Here is a 19,887-nt window from a genome sequence, read left to right as displayed (position 1 = left end):
TCATGTTAGTTGGCATTTTTTGCAGCAATTATTGTCTACAATGGGATTTGGCCCTCGCATGGTTTCTCTTGTCGACACTATTGGTCAGGGAGCTGTAGCTCGTATTGCTCTTAATGGAGGGATCACGGAAGAAATTTCCTTATCTCGATCTCTTAGGCAAGGTTGCCCTCTCAGCCCTTTGCTGTTTGCTTTGGTCACTCACTCGATGCTCTCATTGTTGGACAAGTTGACTGATCGAGGCGAGATAGTTGGCTTGACTCTTCCCAATGGTACTCAACTTGTGGGTCAATCTTTGGCAGATGATTCTTTTATGTTCCTTAAGGCTGATCGCACTAATGTTGATCGGGCAATGGTGGCATGGAATCTTTTTGCTTTGGCATTTGGTCTTCATATTAATACGCAGAAATCTACACTTTTCTCTTGTACGGAGACTGATCTGCAGGCCTTGGGCTGGCATGGAATTGTGATCCCAAAGGAAAATATAACTAGACACTTGGGATATCCTATTGGGTGGAGGTAGCACCCTGAGCCTTACTGGATTGGATGGCCTCTTGGATTCATGATAGATTCATGTATTGGAAATTTCAAGGCTAGCCTTTACATGTCAGACTGAAAGTTGCTTAAAGTATTATGATGGGTATGATATCGTTCTTTTTGCCACTCCCCTTAGACTAAGAAGTCTCTTTTGGAACTTGTTCAGCCTATCAGGTTTATGTTGTGGAAAAAGAAGGAGAATAGGTTGGGTCAAGTTTGGATTTCGTGGTAGCATGTGACTATGCCTAAATGAATAGGGGGAGCAGCCTTGTTGGATGTTAATTTGCATATGAAAGCCCCTTTGCAAGTGTTATGTGTATAGAGTCATCCTTGGTTGGACATTGCAAAAATTTTCATTGAAAAGATTGGTATCTCTCATGGTAATACGGTTATTTGTGCCTCTTGGTGGCATGTGCTCAACTTCTCGAGGCCAATTAAGACCACCCAATCTTTTCTCCTTTCTCATTTGATTGCATCCTGGCAAGAGATCTTACGTTTTTCAGTTTGGCGCCTTCCTGAGATTCACAAGGAGGCGAATTCACTGCAAGGAGAGGTCTTAGCCTCCTCCAGGTTGTTGGATTGGTTGGACAAAGATTTGCATAGACTCAAGTTTAATCGGATGGCTCGTTTGGGGTTGCAAACAGTTTTTGATGGTATTATTCTTGGGTAGTCTCGTCTTTACTCTTTTCGGCGTATTCGTCAACACTTTCGGGTACCTTGTGGATATTGTGATATTTGGTCATCCATACAGGTCACACTTTAGAGGTTCTCTCCTTTACTAGTGCTACAGTCATTGTGTCCATGGCATGATTGGAAGTTTGTGATTCCGGATGATTTTGAGAAAAGGTTTGCTAACTAGATATACCATTAGATGGTTGTTAACCCTCAAACGAATGAAGGTGGAAAATCCGGAAAAGCTAAAGCAGAAGACAAAGATAAGGGCCAAGGCAAAGAGAAACGGAAGACAAAGACGCACAAGGAGAAGAGTCCTAAATGAGGGAGAAAGGCGCACAAGGAAAAGCGCAAGTCAAAACTTTTGTAAAAGAGTGCAAGCGCATCATGGTTTAATTCAAGGAGCGTCGGGCTCTCACCCGTGCAATTTGTAAATATAGATGGGCGGTGGAAAGGAAGCTAGGAAGATAGAAGGACAATGGGAAAAAGGGCCTAGGCTATGGCTGACCATGTAAAAAAGGGGACGACCGCCCAAAAGGGATTTAGGGTTTTGTATATAAAGTTGAAAAGTGAATGAGAAGCTCATTCTTGTGTGTGGCCAAAAGTAGCTCTCCTCTTCTTCTTCTTCTTCTTCTTCTTGCTTGCTTGAGTTTGTGCTTGAGAGAGGGAGTGTGAGAGTGTGAGGGAGTGAGTGTGTGAGGTGAGGGATCGAGGAGGAGAAGCTCTCCATCTTCTCCTCTCTTCTTCTCTTCTCTTCTCTTCTCTTGTTTTGCTCGTGGACATGGAGCTTAGAGTGTGGAGCTTGAGGATGGAGCTTGCTTGAAGCTTGCACTTGGACCGTGGAGCTACCGGAGTGCGCGGGAGAGGAGGTAACTCGAACGGCATCAAGGTAAGCTCACTACACCCGTAAGGTAGGCATTGCGCGTCGGCTATGTGAGAGGTAGCCATTAGTGCTCGGCTTGGAACGCTTGAAACAATAAGCGGTCCGAGGGTCTCGGCGGTTGAGTGAAGGCTCCCACATTTTGGTTCCATTGCCGGGATCAACGGATTCAAGCCTTGAGCGATTGCGCGCTTCGAATCGAGCATTGGAGTAGGGTTTTCCCCGAACCGGTGCTTGAGGTAGATAGGTAGGAAGCGAGGGGGTTGAAGAGGGTATTCGATCTCCTTGGCAAGTAGATTTTTTGCTTTCTTGAGATTTATGTTGTGGAATGGAGTAGTGTAGGTATTTATTTTGTGATTTGGATGCATTTAGGATAGGAAAAAACAAAGAAAAAACAAGCAAACAGTAGGGTTTTTTGTTGCTGTATAACATGCTAAAACAGGGAAACAGGGGACCAGATTCAAGTTTCTGGGTGAGACAGGGACATGGAACTAGCTGTAAGGTTCTGCAGCGCTGGAAAAGGACCTTAAGAGGCCATGACAGACCACATTTCCTCGGTTGGCCTTGTGTGAGAGAGAGAGGGAGAGAGAGCTTCTGGTTCACAAGACGAGGAAGCGCTATCCCGATTTCTAGGCGCCAGCGATTCGTGCTGCTCCAGGTGAGTCTGGTGTCTTCCAATAGTGCTCTAATCAGATCTAGGAAGTCTGTGGTGATTGCGTGCAACAGACAGTAAGGAGGGGTCAAACGCGCCAGAATCGCGGCTTAAACGCGCGGGAATCGCGCCTACCGCCGACGCAGTCGGACCAACTCACAGTGGTCCGATTTTCAGAATTGGACCACCCGAGTCTTGGGGTCGGACCGTCCGACTGAGGGAGTCAGACCAAACCTGTCCGATTCCTAGAATGGGACAGTCCGATCGGATGTGCCACGTGACACTCGGACCACTCAGATTCCGACCAACCCGTCCGACTTGGACACTTGGACACTCGGACCAGTCCGCAATCGGACCAGCCAGAATCGGACCACCCTGCCCGGTTCGATTCCCAGAATCGGACCACTTTTTGATTCGACCCCTAGAATCGGACGTGACCAAAATCGGACCACTGGTCCGATCGGACCCACCCAAAATCGGACGTCCGATTTTGATAATCGGACTCTTGAAAATCGGACATCTGAGAATCGGACAGAAAACTGTCAAAATCGGACACGTGTCTAGAACACAAATTTTGATAAATCTAAACCCCGAGACTGATCCCAAAGGCTACATAGAGCTAAAGGCACATCACAGATCCATAATTGGGCTGAAACTTAGAGCAAGTAGTTCAAAATTTGGTTATAAACGGTCCTCCAAATTGCGCATGGTGTTTACCGTAACGGCCTTGCGGGCCGGGGGGGACTGCCCCCCCCCCCCCCCCCCCCCCCCGGACCCCCACAGAGGGAGCTCTGTCCCCTCTGCCCCCTCCGCACCTTCTCCGAAAACGCGCGCTGTGACAGGACTTCCAAATTGGACCCCAGTGTAGCAATGGCTCTACACGAGCATGGATTCTCACATGCAAAAGAGCAACCAAAAGCCCATACCCGAACAGAGAGAAACAGAGATCCTAGAACATCAATGGGCCAATCTAGCCACCAAGGGCAAAAAGGCCACACCACGAGAACACAAAGACATTGTGTTCAGACCATGTCTAGTCAGAGCGAAATGCAACAATGCCAAGATGACTAGACATGACACTCTTGACGAGAGATGTACCTTGAGCAACACTGCACAGACAATCCAAGACACTGGTGGAGAATCCACGTCTGGTTATGCAAGTGGGGACTCAAGGGCATCTGTCAGAAGGCTTAAATTTACAAGCCAAGACCCGGAAGATGAAGACATAGTACCACCTGCTTATCTTAGGGTCAAACTCACCGCGAAAAGAGAGCATACTATTGATGCTCTAATTGATGAAGGAGCAGATTTTAATATCTTGACCTATGAATCATGGACCCTACTAGGCCAACCAGAGCTCACTCCGACTAGTGCAACTCTTAGCCCTTATGGGGGACACCCATAAGCACTCATAGGGAAGTGCAAAATCCTTGTGACAATTGAAACGGAAAGCTTGCCTATCCTATTTCATGTTCCTCCAAATAGTGCTAGCTACAGGAAAGAAACCCTCCTAGGAAGACCCTTCAAAAGGGCGACTAAGTGTGAGACTGACTATGTGGCACAGAGGATACACCTGACACTACCGGGTGTGAGGATAGTCACAGCCTTTAGCAAGGGTGACCTCATCAAACCTCAAGGGAAAGGCAAGGAAGGTGCTGACGAAATAGTCAAGCCTATTAACGAGAGCAAGGACTTGTTGGAAAAACTAATACAAGCACAGGTCGAACAACGAGAACCAGTGAGTGAGGCCACGCCTGAAAAAAGGTCAAGAGACAATGCCAACAACGGGCTCTAGACTTACAAATATCGTAGAAGACCCCAAAAGCAGCCCAAGCCTTATAGACGCAGGCATCGATGGAGGGTCAGCACAACGCCGCGATGGATATCCAAAGCGTTGCTATGTGCTCAAGGGTACTACGCAGGTAACCAATGGATTTGGGTACCAAAATCCCCTGCTAAACCGCCTCTATTAGCTGAAGGCCAGAGTGCATCAAAAGCAATGAAGTACAGGAGGAAATCTAAGAGAAAATCTAGGTCTCGAGGTAAGAAACCAGACATTATTGTTCGAAGAAAAGAGCCTCAGCCTAGCATGCTAAATAGACAGATGTCATATGTAGCCATTGAGCATGCACAAAAATCATTAGTGCCCAAAGAGCCTTTGATTCCCCAAGGGGAGAACAAGCATCATAGGCACAACATTGCTCAAGGCAAGGCTGATCACTCAACAAAGCAAATGGCACAATCGTCTAATAGCCTTGAGCAAATCATTCAGCCAATGCCAAGTCTACCTAAGAGTCCTAGATCTCCTACACCCTCTTTTGCCAAACGGACACAGGAAGCACAATAGCAGTCGTTAAGGGCGGCTGCTCAATCCCAATCTCCATCTCCATCTAAGCTTCCAAATGTCCAAGAGATGGGACATGACACCATCTGTAGCTCTCGGCCCAAGGATATGCCTGTGCAACCTAATGTGACTAGATCAACTCAGGTTTGATCTACACAGATGAGTGCTCAAAGGCAAACAAAAGACACAACCAGTTCTGATTGCCCTAGGGACTTGACACCACAATCCACCAAGGGTAGCCAGCCCACTAAACTAGTTGCTACTACTTCCAATCAGGGATCACAGCAGTCACAGCCCTTGGCCGTGACAATGCCCCTTGCGGAACGTGTCCTTAGTGATTTACCTGTGAAGGAGGCGTCGTAGCTAACTTCTTTGACAACTCCAGCACTTTCAAAGTGCTTAGAGCCGAGGCTGGAGAAGTTATACACAAGGGAGTTGGCAGAAGAGCTAGACTCTCTGAAAAGGGAGGCAATTGTGCTCTCACAGCCTAGCCAGACTGTTCCGCAGGCCGCAACTATGTCCCGTAAGGATACTCTAGAGAAGGAGAATGTTGAGGCCCAACCAAGCACCTCAGCGGTCGACCTAGCCCAGGGTCCTGAGCCGTTAGATGCACTTGTGCTGACCAAGAAAAAGAGGAGAAAACAATGAAAACAACAACTGTTGCAGGTAATTGTGGACCCCAAGAACATTGGGACGAAGAGTGTTGGAGAGCTGATGAATAAAGTATCGAGTCCGTCCACCAATAAACCCATATATGTCTTCCCTAATAGCGGTGAAACCTGAGACACATCCATGTGCTCTGAGAAATCCAAGCAGTTGTTGCCATCAACAGTTGCTTCCAACGCTCAATCCACTGACAATAGCACCCACATCGACCAAACAAGAGTGGATACAACACGGTGACAACAAGATGACGAACTCACACTAGTCACATCCAAGAAGAACCATAACGCAACAACGAAGCCTCTAGAGAAACGTGGAAACCCCAAGAGCATGAGCAATCCTAGTGTTGACCAATCTTGCTCGTACATGCCTGAACCCCCAGCTATGCTAAAGCCTAGGCAAATTGCTAGAATCTTGCATGAGATAGCAACCAAGCAAGCCTTCGTTGAACATAGTAGTGTTACAGAATGCTTAACTGAGTTGGATGCTAAGCTTAAAGCGTTCGCACGTATCTACGTCCTTGCAGACATGGGCGTATGCCCTAAGGAGCAGCTTGAAGAATACTTGCCATTCCCCTTATCTTGGGAAGAGCAAGAACATCTTGACGAGCACTATAACAAGCTTTTACATGAACGCATGCAACTCATCCTTGACGAGGAGGCTAACAAACTGCGCTTAACCGTCATGTTCTCACTGAAGTGCTCTGCCGACCGAATCTCATAGACATAGATCAACTAAAGCGACTAACAGAGGGCCGAAGTCAAATTGAACAGCGTTGGTGTGAACGCCGCGTTGCAATGACCGAACTAGGGGCTCAGATCATGACAGTCTCTGAGGAGCAATTAGCCAAATGGCGGTCTCAAAGAGACCCAACCTATGTGGCACCAACTTCCCTACAAGTGCTGACTGCCATTCGGGGTAGGGACTTGGCTAAACCACCTAGCCAAGAAAACCCTCTGTTTGATAAGATTCTCACAGAGGAGTTACATGTTGCCAGTAGACTTGGACAAGGGTCCATGCTGCTCGATGTGGCAAAATATCTATTGGTACTAAGTAAGCTGCCACGAGTGCTGGATGCGTGTGCCACGCTCCAGTACAACCCCGAGTTCTATAATTAGTTCTTATCCTCGTGAAGTGACATTATGTATATAAATAAACACTGATTCTTGTGTCACCTCATATAAACAATATTAACACACACAAGTAATGATAGTCAAGCGCAGGGAGAAGAGTTGGGTCTGACAAGCTAAGCTCCTCAAGTCCTCCTCTCATCACCCATTTAAAAGCCGTGTGACCATCCCCACCTCCAAGTGAAGGGCATGCAACCCACGTTACCGCCATAGGAAGCCTTGATCAACAACACTGATGGTGTAGACAGGGTGCAGTCCCTTTCTATACACCTTCCCTTTTTGGTCTATCCTTTTGAGGATGTGCCCTATCCCACCCCATGACAACCAATCCACACAACTTAGCATAAGCCAATATTAGCTAATGGCTGGAGGCAAAACGAACATCATCATGGGGGCCATTCCTTTACGACAAACACTGCATGCCTCACCCCTCCCCTTCTTGTCGTACGCGCTTGATAAACCACACTAAAATCCCTTCCATGCGAACAGTTGTATCCTGTATCAAGGTCTAACCCTTGGATTGCATCTTGCAGGCTTCCAGACGGAACACATGGAGAACCATTGACATTTGGCATGCAAAGATGCTCTTCACAGACGACGGGAGCACGTGGCACGTGCCCCTCCACCGGAGCGCTATGCGCCCACCATCAAGAGATACGCCAAGAAGCGAGGCCCTAAGCGCCACTGTCCAGGGCGAAGGCCGAAGAATCCTCGAGTCAAGAAGGCCAAGACTCAAAACACGCAACAGGTGGCAGCACTAGTGGCACGAACCCCCAGCTCACGCCTGGGCCCCAGATGCTCAAGGGCAGAAAGGGAAAGGAAAGAATTCAATGAATTGTTTAAAGACATTCTGGAAACGGTAGCGGCCCGGGACTACACCATTCATGTCCCGGCTAACATGTTCCTTGCTCAATCCCACGGGAGCCCCACACCAGCAGAGCCCCAATCACCCGGCCACCCAGACTCGCCCCGCCTCGTACAAATCGAGTAGCCCATGATGCATAAAGGGCTTATCAAATGATAACTGGCCATAACTTTTTGTTTTTAAATGGTTAAGTGTTTCCGACTTGTTAAGTGTTGACATGTTCCCGACTTGTATGAACTTTTCATATCTGCGTTTAATATATTTCACGCCTTTAGCAAAAGAAAAAGCTAATCAAGCGCAGGTGATAACTGTCTAAGTTAACACCATAGAATTCAGATCAGTGATGTCTCCTTGCATTGCACCGGTTTATTATAGTTGCGACATATGCCATGCATGTACTCTCATGATGCGACAAGTGGATACAGGATGAGACAGATCTTTGGGCGAAAGTGTTCAATGCCCGATCACCGCAAGACCGTCGACCCTCCAAGGAGCCGCGGCAAAGCCACGTTGCCGAAATCACGAATCACCCTTGCTAACCACCCACATTGCATGGCTCAAAACGCATTTCTGGGTCACGCCCCCTTTTTGGGTCAAGCTCTATAGTTGGCTCACGGCAGTCGTTACCTCAAGTGTACCAACATCGCATGCGCCGCAAGGAGGTTTGCAATACCTCAAGTGTATCTTCCCCTTTCGCCAACTGCTTCTCTAACAACGAGGCTAGGGTACAATCATCATTGTACTATCCATTTTCTGAGCCTTTGAAGCTTAACATTTTCCAACCCATTGAAAGGCTGATAGCCTCAACATATTATAATGGTTGTACTTAGGCAGGTCAAAAAAAAAAAAGAAGAAAAAAGAAAAGAAAAGAAAGAAAGAAAGACAGAAAAGAAACGAATGAAACGATAACAAGCACCCACGATCACAGCACAGTACCTAGGGGTCCTCAAATTAGGTACGCTCAGTGACCTTGATCAACTGGCTCCGTCCCTAGCCCCCTAGCCCTTTAGCATCACTCACAATTGTTCAGGGCACATCAAGGGCAGGACATACCTAGGGAGCTTGTCTTGCCTATGGTTAGACCTGTCACCCTGACCCACTTGCACCATTCTCTCTTGCACTTTGCCTTAATACCATTACAATCAATGGTGGTAAGCACCGCACGATTGGCCATGACATGTACACCGTCCTCATCACGCAAGTCCAATAGCTTTCAGCTACCGAAAGTGCGGTGTCCTTGTATTCAATTATGCTACGTCGTGCAGTCACAATGCAAAGGATGTCTCATATACCTTCACGTGTACTTCTTCTCAACATGGACAACTTTGCTGCATCCACACATTGTTACGAGAAACTAGCCCGCGGTCTTCTAACCATGTAATATCTAAGTATGCACGCGCACTCACATAATACCTGCACCGAAGTATATACACAGTTTGGGTCCTCAAGTGCAGGACAATACTCTCAGCTTACTTAGAGTTCGACCTGTCTCTCAAACTAATCAAAATATGTCTTGTGCACGATAAGAAGACTAGTACTACCCCTTAGGGAGAGATCACATGCGAGGTTTTCAATTGCAGGTGTTGAAGACTCCAACGAAGGTGTCGTTCACTCTCCATCAACACCCAACTCCGAATGCTTATCCCTTACCATCCAACAAGCCCGCAAATAATTGTCATGTACAGAATCCCCAACAACCCAACACTTGTGCTGACCATCAATGCAGTCCCCAACACAGAATAGCCCTACCACCGACTCCAACAACCTTTCCCCAGCCACCTTGGCCACCAACAGGCCCCCAGGACCCTCTTCCACACCACCACTAACACTTCTCCATGGAAACCACAGGCGTCTTTGTCACCCACGTCTTCGGTGTATGCTACAGCCTGCTACCTACGACGGTGAGTGCCATGGGACTGACACTCGTCTAGAAGGGGGGTAATGTTAACCCTCAAACGAACGAAGGTGGAAAATCCGGAAAAGCTAAAGCAGAAGACAAAGACAAAGGCCAAGGCAAAGAGAAACGGAAGACAAAGACGCACAAGGAGAAGAGTCCTAAATGAGGGAGAAAGGCGCACAAGGAAAAGCGCAAGTCAAAACTTTTGTAAAAGAGCGCAAGCGCATCATGGTTTAATTCAAGGAGCGTCGGGCTCTCACCCGTGCAATTTGTAAATATAGATGGGCGGTGGAAAGGAAGCTAGGAAGATAGAAGGACAATGGGAAAAAGGGCCTAGGCTATGGCTGATCATGTAAAAAAGGGGACGACCGCCCAAAAGGGATTTAGGGTTTTGTATATAAAGTTGAAAAGTGAATGAGAAGCTCATTCTTGTGTGTGGCCAAAAGTAGCTCTCCTCTTCTTCTTCTTCTTCTTGTTCTTGCTTGCTTGAGTTTGTGCTTGAGAGAGGGAGTGTGAGAGTGTGAGGGAGTGAGTGTGTGAGGGTGAGGGACCGAGGAGGAGAAGCTCTCCATCTTCTCCTCTCTTCTTCTCTTCTCTTCTCTTCTCTTGTCTTGCTCGTGGACATGGAGCTTAGAGTGTGGAGCTTGAGGATGGAGCTTGCTTGAAGCTTGCACTTGGACCGTGGAGCTACCGGAGTGCGCGGGAGAGGAGGTAACTCGAACGGCATCAAGGTAAGCTCACTACACCCGTAAGGTAGGCATTGCGCGTCGGCTATGTGAGAGGTAGCCATTAGTGCTCGGTTTGGAACGCTTGAAACAATAAGCGGTCCGAGGGTCTCGGCGGTTGAGTGAAGGCTCCCACAATGGTGGAGGCCAAGAGATGGGTCACTACAAATGTGAATAAATTATGGCATATTAGGGACGGCAAAAAGAAGTGGCAAGAAAGATTCCTTCAGCTTTGGAAGTCTAAGGTTCCCTATCAGGGGAAAGTTTTCTTGTGGAGATTGTTGATTGGTGGTCTTCCAACTGGAGAGGTGTTGCGTGCTCGAAAGATCTCTTGTGGTTGTTGTGTATTTTGCACTACATGTGATGAAACATTGCTTCACCTTTTTGCCTCTTGTCTAGTAGCGCAACAGATCTGGTGTTTTATTTCTCGCTTCTGGCTCTTGGTGACTAAACTTCGGATAACAGCCCGGTCATGGATTATGGGAAAGCTGCCCTCTGTGCCTTCTTTGTATTCTGATTATTCCTGCATGTTCTAGCTCCTTAAATGGACTGCCTTGTGGCATATTTGGTGAACTTGGAATGCCTTTCTTTTTGATTTGGTCTCGGGCATCCAAGGTCATGTGGCCCATATTCGAGGTTTAGTGCTATGACAGATTTCTTCTATGATATCAGCTGACTTGGTTCTTCCTGACATTGCTGCCCACTGTCTGGCCATTGTTCGCTCTACACTAGCAGTGTGATTTTCTCTTTGTGACATAGTTCTAATAGTCTTTTGTTACTTTCTTTGAGGACCTGATGGTCTGATGCAACGGAATGTAAACACACACACACACACACACACACACACACATAGAGTTTCTCTGATGACCTGATGGTTTGATGTAACAGAAAGTAAGAGATACAGAGAGAATGCTGACCTGATGGTCTGATGTAAATATTTACTACTTAATTCAATTATCTTCGTGAAAAAGAGAGAGAGAGAGAGAAGATGAAGGAAGAAATACTGCATTGATTGAAGAAGAATGCTGAATACAATGATGAGGGTTGATTAGTCCCTGCACGCAGATTGGAGTGTCAGTGAGGCACCAGATCAGGCTGAGATGATGAAGGCAGTACCAATGATGGAGAGTGTCGGAGAGGAGTGTGCTGAAGGTAACCCGCAGAAGTGAGAGAATGATCAATGAGATGGCTATAAATAGCCAACACCCTCCAAATCTGGCCGATTGCTGCAAGAGGTCCTAAATCTGGCCGATTGCAATAAATGCCCAAAAATGACTGCATTTAATGCAGTTTGACTGCTGAAAAAAATGGGGAAAATAATGACAAAAATAACCAATAGTCGTGGAGTAGTTTGACACTGACTAAAGGTGGAAACCTCTTGATAGACTAGGGAAATTCACAAGAAATGTGTCTAAAATGGGAGAAATGCACACTAAACTGCCAAAGCTCCTATGTCTTCGTCAGACTTCGACAGGAGCTCACAACCAGGAGATGACAGAATGACATGACTAAAGCAGGCAAGCTAACACACTGTTGGAAGGGTTTGAGGTTGGTTAAGGAATGGGGATTGGATTAAGCTTTGTTATGGGTAGAAGACCCTTAGTTGTGGATGAGGTGATTTTAGGTGTGGGTCCAAGATCCTTGGCCTTGGAGCAACAATTGTTATCTACATGGTTGGGTTTCTAGCAAAATGTACAAAATCTATTCTTTTTAGGGGAGAATTGCCATGAGGCTCTTTGTGAGAGTGTGAGTGTACCTCTCCCTTTTTCTTCAAAGGATATTGACTATCGACATTGGGATGTGGTCTGTGTTTAGGATCAATCGGGGAAGGTGGGACAAGGTCTAAATGTAGAAATGATTTCTTTCCACTCCTTGGTTCCTTTAAAGGAGGAGGTGATTTGTTAGTGCAAGACGGGGACTCATGTGTTTGAGTAAGCGGGGAGGGTGGTACAATGTGCACAAGATGGGGATTCGTATGTTTGAGTAATTGAGGGTGGTACAGTGTGCAGGAGAGGGACTCCCCATACAATAGGACTGAAGGGTAGAGAGTGATGCACTTGCCGGTGTGTAAGGCATAGTGTTAAAGGGTGGCATTTTTGCTAATCATGTACCAGGTTGCAAAGTGATACACCTTTGAGTATCTAGTGATGGCCTAAAACCTTGATGTGCATCAAAGACAATGTGCGCTAAGATTGGGTAACCTATTGTAGGTCTAAAGTAAGGGTTTAGATTGAGAGAAGAGGAATCTAAATGTGAAGTGAAAGTGGGAGAGAAGTGGGTGGGAAATGTGAAGGTGAATGAGAAGCATTGAACTCATACTCAAATGAAAGAGAGGATGAAGGATTACCATTTGGAACATCTTTGAACATAAAGTTTTTTTCAAATCCATACTGTTACCAATTTGGGTCTCCATGGTGACTTACAATCAAGTCTTGCATAACTGAAGGAGTAGTATAGAAAAATCTAGACTCACATAAAAATGGATTGTATGAACTTGCCACTAGGTTTGATTATAGATAATTTGAACTTTTGAATGTTTCTCAAGTGGATAGTCTCTCCTCAACTAAGAGGTGATTAGTCTTGCTAGTGGAGTGCTCCAACTAAGATGTACCTTGTGAAGGAGTATGAGACAAAGAAGAGATGGGCCATTGTGAATGATCCTTAAAAGAAAGGTTAGTAGATGGAGCATTGTCCTCCAAATGAAGACCATAATACCTCAATAGAGCCTCCATTGAAGGGAATAGCTTGAGAAAGCAATAGAGGATCCAAAGATGGAGTTGTTTGAGCCATTATGAATGAGTTATATGTGATTTGTGTATCTTGCACAAACCAAGCCTCCACAATAGCCATAGGATACTCTCAAGAAGAGCATCGGATCTATTACCATGTGAAGATATGCTAGGGTTTGTTTTAAGAAAACACAGAATGTACAAAGACGACTAAAACACAATAACTCAAACAATAATGCAAAAACACAAAACACAAAATGCACAATGTAGAAACACAAACACAAAGAGAGAAGAAAGAGAACTCTAAAGTGAATGAATCAAACTTGTAAATGATGGAAAGAGTGTACAAAGTGCTCAAAGTCAGAGCAACGGATGTAGTTGTAGGATGATGCTTGCTGAAGATGGGATCTGGAGCAGCTGGATACTGATGCCAACACTAGTGGACAGGCGCATGATGAAGGGGCTGCAGTTGATGATGGCTGAAATGCAAATGGAGACGGGCTGCAGGCTGAAAATAGGGTCCCAACAGCAGTAGAGTGTGTAGACTGATGTAACATGCAAATCAAGGATGATTTGAATGGTGGGCAGCTTGTCTATTTATGGATGGAGAAGGATCCTCCCAAATTAGGGTTTTGCTTATGGGACATAGAAACTCTCTAGGAACACGTTTCTTTTTAGTGAGAGTTTGGTTACATTTAAGTTTTGGGGCTGTCTAAAAGAGCTAATCAGTTTGTAATGCATTTTTAGCTCAACACATACTCTATTGTTGAATAGTTATCTCTTTTCTCTCTTCCAGAGAGTAAATTAAAGGTTGATACAAGATTTTTGAAGTTTTAGGCAAGTTTTAGATTGTTGTAAGTTAGAGGCAGTAGTATTAGAGCAAAAGTTATTCCTTGCCTTGGCAATTGAAGATGACCTTGGGTGAGCTGAACATTGCTAGTTGAGGTGTTTCCACATCATGGATTCTCACAAAGGAAGACGGCCGCCTTCTTATTGTCCATCCAGACCCTAGAGGAAGAGATGGTGACAAAATGAGTGAATGATGTGCTTCTTTTAGAGAGAGGCATGTTTCAAAAAGTATGTGCTTTGCACAAGATTGCTTATACTGGCCATGCTACCCAAGATCAAAGCAGACGAACACTATGTGTGCAGGCTGTCTTATCCAGTGCTTTTTCTGGAGATTGTGCAAAATCTCAAGAGCATTAAGGATCTCAATAAGGCCAACAGAAAGTTGGAGTCTTCAATGTTCATGTGCATTGGTTTGATTTTGATGCTTTAATACATTTGTTGAACATATTTAAGGGTCTATCCAACATTTGAGTCCATGACATGATGAAAGAAACCTAGGGTTTACTTGCCTTATTCTGAGTTTTGAAAGAAGTCTTTGTCAACCTGTTGTTAAGGTTGCCAACCTGTTGTTATTTGAGAGAATGGAGCTTTTGGGTGATTTGCACAAGAGAGATATGAAGAGCAGATAGACTAGCCACGGAGAAGGATATAAAATAGGTAGATTTGGCATATTTGGAGGACAGGTAATGCGTGCTACAGGAGTCCATGGTTAGATTGGTCATCTATGGGGATTATTGCAGTGGTAAGTGGGTGTCATCGTTTCAGCTGTTCTAGTCTTTGAGGAAGTAGCAGCTCTGTGGATCTAGTTCAGCCCCCTCTGTGAAGTCTTTCTACTGTTATCTTAGTCGCTTCTCAGGTGGTTTTGTGTATCTTATTGGCTTTACTTCATAGGCTAGAAGGCTCTTTGTACATATCACTATTCTTTGATTGATTACTCTTCAACAAAGGAGTAGACTTGATGAAGTCTTATTTGACTTTGTTTTGAAGGCAGCAAATGAACAGGACTATCAAACAAAATCCGCAAACAAGTGCCATTTACTATCATCCCAACAAACATCTACTCACATGGAAAGATGGAGATCTCATTCTTGACACAAGCCGGCTTTCTTATTGATATAAATGCTTTTTGCTGTTTGATTTGATAGTCTATCTCAAGGGAAAAGGGTTGGCAGCTCAACAACTATTTGTCATTAGCTAAGGTTCTTGCTAAATACTAACTTTGGTCTGCTAAACCCTAACAACCCTCCTTAGTACTTGCCACTTGGGATCTTGATGTAGAAAAATTTTGAAAATATAAATTGATATTCCATCTCTAATCTTGGGAGGTGGAGGATAATTACATTAGCTAATGTGGTGGAAGGTCAAGATGGGCTTAAGAATCAGCAGAAGTACTAGACACTTGAGATCTTGATGTAGGCAAAGTTTGAAAATATAAATTTATATTCCATCTCTAATCTTGGGAGGTGGAGGTCAGCTAATGTGGTGGAAAGTCTAGAAGTGCTTAACAATACAGTGGAAGACTGAAGTTGAAACCTTGTAAGAGGTGGTAGGTAATGCCTAAGCCTTGGCCTAAAAAGGTGGAAGGTAGATTACATGTAAGTACAGAAATTGATGAATAAATGATATTTTTAGGTGAATGCCCTTGGGTGCCAGAGGAGAAGGAAATTTGTGGACACAGTCATATGTCTTGCAGCATAAGAGGAAGAAGTAGAATAAGGACGAACTTTGCAGCTGAATGCTTAGATACAACAAAATGTGCAAAGTCAATGTTGAATTATCTCCAAGTCTTATTGATTTGAAGTCAGATTCTTTAAGCTGGTCACTTGAAAATCACTTTCCTTGTTTCCCTTATTCCTATTGTAAATACATTTAACAATCGCTTTTTCATTGTGAATCAAATCTGCAAGCTTTTTGAGTGTCAATGAAGGCTATTGCATTTATCTGTCCCAAACACTCAGTAAAGTTTAGAACTTTCTAAACAAATAAGTTCTTTCTAAAAATAGAACGTAAAATTATTAAGCTCTTTTGATCACAGGAGCAATGGTTCTTGCTGATCGTGGAGTTTGTTGCATCGACGAATTTGATAAAATGTCTGCTGAACACCAGGTTTCATTATCGTCTTCCAATTCATTGCTTAGTATCTAACCTGCAATGCATATTGAGGATGTGGCTATGGTGTCAAGAGATACCAATTTTTACTCATCTTTATTCAACAGGCACTACTGGAAGCTATGGAACAGCAATGTGTATCTGTTGCTAAGGCTGGTCTTGTAGCTAGTTTATCAGCTCGGACTGCTGTGCTGGCAGCTGCAAATCCTGTTGGTGGCCATTACAAGTAAGATTGTTATCCATGAGCAATAACCAGCTTAAATGTACATGAATATGTGAGTGCCACTGCTTGTGAAGAGCTCGCTGACATCCATCATTGATAGGTGTGGTAAATGGATTGCCAACTGTCTGGTTATGCATATCTTGGATGTTACAGTGCAACTGTAGCTTGAATGGTTGTGTTACTGTATTGCGTTTTATCTCAAGTGTAACTAATAACGGCTATACTTTGGTGATTTTGCCTGTAATTTCTGTCTGCATCATGACTGAGATCCTTCACTCCAATTTGTGCCAGCTGTAGACTTAATTATATTATAGATGTACATCTGTTCCGAGGCATCCTGAGTTAATGCTAATTTTGAAAGATGTATATTGACCTTGATGTGCTATAGATGATGAGATGCTTTACACTTGTTTCTAGAATCTGTTTAAAACAATGGTCTTTTCATTTGTTTTGTGCAGCCGTTCCAAGACGGTCAATGAGAATTTAAAAATGAGTGCAGCTCTCTTATCAAGATTCGACCTTCTTTTTATTCTCCTAGACAAACCAGACGAGCTTATGGATCAGCGCCTTTCTGAACACATTATGGCTGTATGAAATTGTGTCTTTAACATCTGAGAAAGTTGAAGTTATCCTCCAGCCCTCTTGAATTTTACATAAATCTTTGGCTATTCCCATGGTTATAATGCAAAGCTTCTGGATTGTCCAGCTTCATGCAGGTTCTGCGGAACGCTACCATGCTGCTAAGCAATCTTGTAATTCCTTACATTTCTCATGGGTTTAATTACAAATCATGATTATTGCAACATTCTGCAGCTAGCACTTTCTGCTGGATTGATCAATGATGTGCTCTTTTTAGTGCTACAAGGAAATCGAGCTGCAAATCAAAACAATAGTGGGAGGGGAGCAAATTTGGCAGCCAGACTGAAGTTAAATCGATCAAGTGATGAAAACTTTGAGCCTTTGCCAGGGCCTCTTCTAAGAAAATATGTTGCCTATGCAAAGCAATACGTCTTTCCACGGTTTGTGTAGTTATTTGTTCCAATGAGCACTTTAAGCTTGGCATAGAATCATTTGATGCAGGAGTTCAATTTATGAAGCAGTCATCTTGTAATAAGCACAACATATACTACTATCCACTTTCTGCCAAAAAGTCTGTCACAAAACATGCAGGATGTCTGATGCTGCTGCCAAAGAACTGGGCGAGTTCTATCTTGAATTGAGAAAGCATAGTCATAGTGCAGATGGGACCCCAATTACAGCAAGGCAATTGGAAAGTCTGGTGCGTCTTGCTGAGGCTCGAGCACGGGTGGAGCTCAGAGAAACCATCACACCACAAGATGCTAAGGTGTGCCAAGAATAAATTACCCTCAGCCCAAAACTTCTTGTGTTTTGTTCCTTCATTTTCTCATTCATGTCGTGCAATGGACGGGTGGTTTCACTTACATAGGATGTGGTGGAGATCATGAAAGAGTCTTTGTATGATAAGTTTGTGGATGAGCATGGTATGGTGGACTATGGACGAAGTGGTGGAATGAGTCAACAGAAGGAGACGAAAAGATTTCTGAGTGCTCTTCAAAGGCAATCAGATGCGCAACAGAAAGCTACCTTCACACTCGGTGTACGCGCTACCTTTTTTCTAAGCATCGACAAGACTGGCTAACCGTTTATTTCTTTTTCCCTTACACAATCGTCTGTTATGTTTGCAGGAGTTGTGTTGCCTCGCAGATGATATAGACTTGAGGGTTCCAGATATCGATTCTTTTATTGAAAATCTAAACGATGCTGGTTACCTCCTGAAGAAAGGCCACAGGACTTACCAGGTAATCAAAAAGCAGAGGTCAACGACAGATATGGCTGGCATTGTTTGAGGATATGCATCTCTATGTGACAAAATGCACTTGCAAATTGCTCGAAATCATGAATCTCTTACTGCATAAATCAGTTGAAATGATGTCCCTACCCATATCTGGGATGCAATGACAATGTGTCACAGCATGGAAGTAGGAGGAATAAAATGATACAACTCATTCCACATGCAATTCAAAGACACACCACAAAAGTGCGATAACGGGAAGCGTTTTGCCAATCTACTCGAGTCTCAGGCAAATGTGGCATTTAATGTGTGGCTAGTCTATTGAAACAAAAGAATGTTTGTTTATTTAGTGTGTAGTCTATCGAAACAAAAGAATGTGGCATTTAATGTGGCTAATCTATTGAAACAAAAGAATGTTTGTTCAATAGGGCTTCTTGAGTTAAAAAGGAGCAAAAAACCAACTGGCAGCCTGCAGGCCTAAAACCCGCTCATTTTGCAGGTATTATCATCTTCATACGCTGGAACACAGCGGGGGAGTCAAATGAGATCTAGGTAGTAGGAGCTGAGCTCCAGACAAAATTTGTAAGCTGAAACAACCACTGTGAAAGTGGAATGTCAGACGCGGGTGGCCACCTCCAATCCAGCGGTCTAACGCTTGACGGTGGACAATTGCGCCGCCTCCCAGCTCTTGTAAAAAAGAACCGGTGCTGTCGACCCGGTGCCGACATTGTCTCGCACAAAGAAATGAAGTAACCGGACAACTTCCTATGACTCCATTGTCCACGTGGGGACAACTGGTCTCTAGTGTCATTCAGAAGCCCATGACCTTAAAAAGCCTCTGGTTTATAAAGGCGAAGATTTGACGCCCCGGCCTCCCTGTAAATAAAAAGATTCCACGTCAATAAAAGACCTTTCTGATCTAAAGCATAGGCTATTGGCTCATCAAAGGCAAAGAATACTGGGATCTTTTGTAAGGAGTTCGAAATTTTCTTATGAGAAAACTGGATTGCATTACTTTTTTAGAAGATGATATTTTGATTGTTTATAGAAGAGGGGCCAATGTGACACTTTGAAAAGCAAAAGGCATCCTACCCCAATTTAGTGACAGTTTTGCACGTACGATGTATCTTTCTCAGCCTCTTTAAAGTCATGACATCCTTTCCTATTATTAATAGAAGGTTGGGGGAGGGGGGCCAATGTGGTGCCTCACACTCCCTTGCGCGAGGTCTAATTGATGGCTACGCGGCGAGCCCTCCTGTACATCCACCATCCTTGGGCGTGTGCGATCCTCTCACAGAGTCTGGAGCATGTCTCGTAAACACAGTTGACCTCACATTGCAAATGAGAGCCTCTATAAAACAATGGGCAGTAGGTTGATTCCTCTAACAAGTGTCCGCCTCATGAGGCGTCGAGGGTCTTCTACTCGAGCCTTGGGGGGTAGGGACATGGCCCATGGCCATCGTGCCAGTTTGTCGAGGCAGGGTTCCCATCTGTCTCGCGAGATGACTCTCTCTCTCTCTCTCTCTCTCTCTAAATATGATCACGTATTTCACTATTATTAAATTAGATAATATAATAACTTAATAACAGTTATTATATTGATTATTGAATGATCGATTATAGCTATTATTGAAATGTAATAATTATTATATAAAAGTAAAATTTAAATGAGCGTATATATATACACATAATAATATAATATAATATATATAAACGAGTTATGTATATATAAATAAAATATAAATGAATAAAACGAATTGTAAATAAGTGTATATAAAAAACGAATTATATATGTAACATAT

At 44.2% G+C, this 19,887-nt stretch overlaps 1 protein-coding gene across 1 annotated transcript in view; it reads left to right on the top strand.

Moving 5' to 3' along the window:
• Positions 1-19,304, top strand: part of MCM8 (minichromosome maintenance 8) — a 39,659-nt gene extending 20,355 nt beyond the window's left edge. Inside the window, exons 9-17 of the mRNA XM_087699427.1 lie at positions 15,976-16,046; positions 16,157-16,275; positions 16,731-16,860; positions 16,979-17,024; positions 17,129-17,291; positions 17,443-17,617; positions 17,720-17,890; positions 17,979-18,092; positions 18,585-19,304. Of these exons, the coding sequence (XP_087555553.1) occupies positions 15,976-16,046; positions 16,157-16,275; positions 16,731-16,860; positions 16,979-17,024; positions 17,129-17,291; positions 17,443-17,617; positions 17,720-17,890; positions 17,979-18,092; positions 18,585-18,641 (1,046 nt within the window). The 3' untranslated portion in view covers positions 18,642-19,304. The remainder of the gene's footprint in view (positions 1-15,975; positions 16,047-16,156; positions 16,276-16,730; positions 16,861-16,978; positions 17,025-17,128; positions 17,292-17,442; positions 17,618-17,719; positions 17,891-17,978; positions 18,093-18,584) is intronic.
• Positions 19,305-19,887: the final 583 nt, after the last annotated feature.

Source organism: Lygodium microphyllum, chromosome 2 (genome assembly GCF_053477565.2).
Source record: "Lygodium microphyllum isolate KBCC chromosome 2, Lygodium_microphyllum_v1.1.10, whole genome shotgun sequence".
NCBI classification, from domain to species: domain Eukaryota; kingdom Viridiplantae; phylum Streptophyta; class Polypodiopsida; order Schizaeales; family Lygodiaceae; genus Lygodium; species Lygodium microphyllum.
The sequence above is the reverse complement of the archived record's forward strand: the minus strand, read 5'-3'. Positions and strand labels throughout refer to the sequence as shown.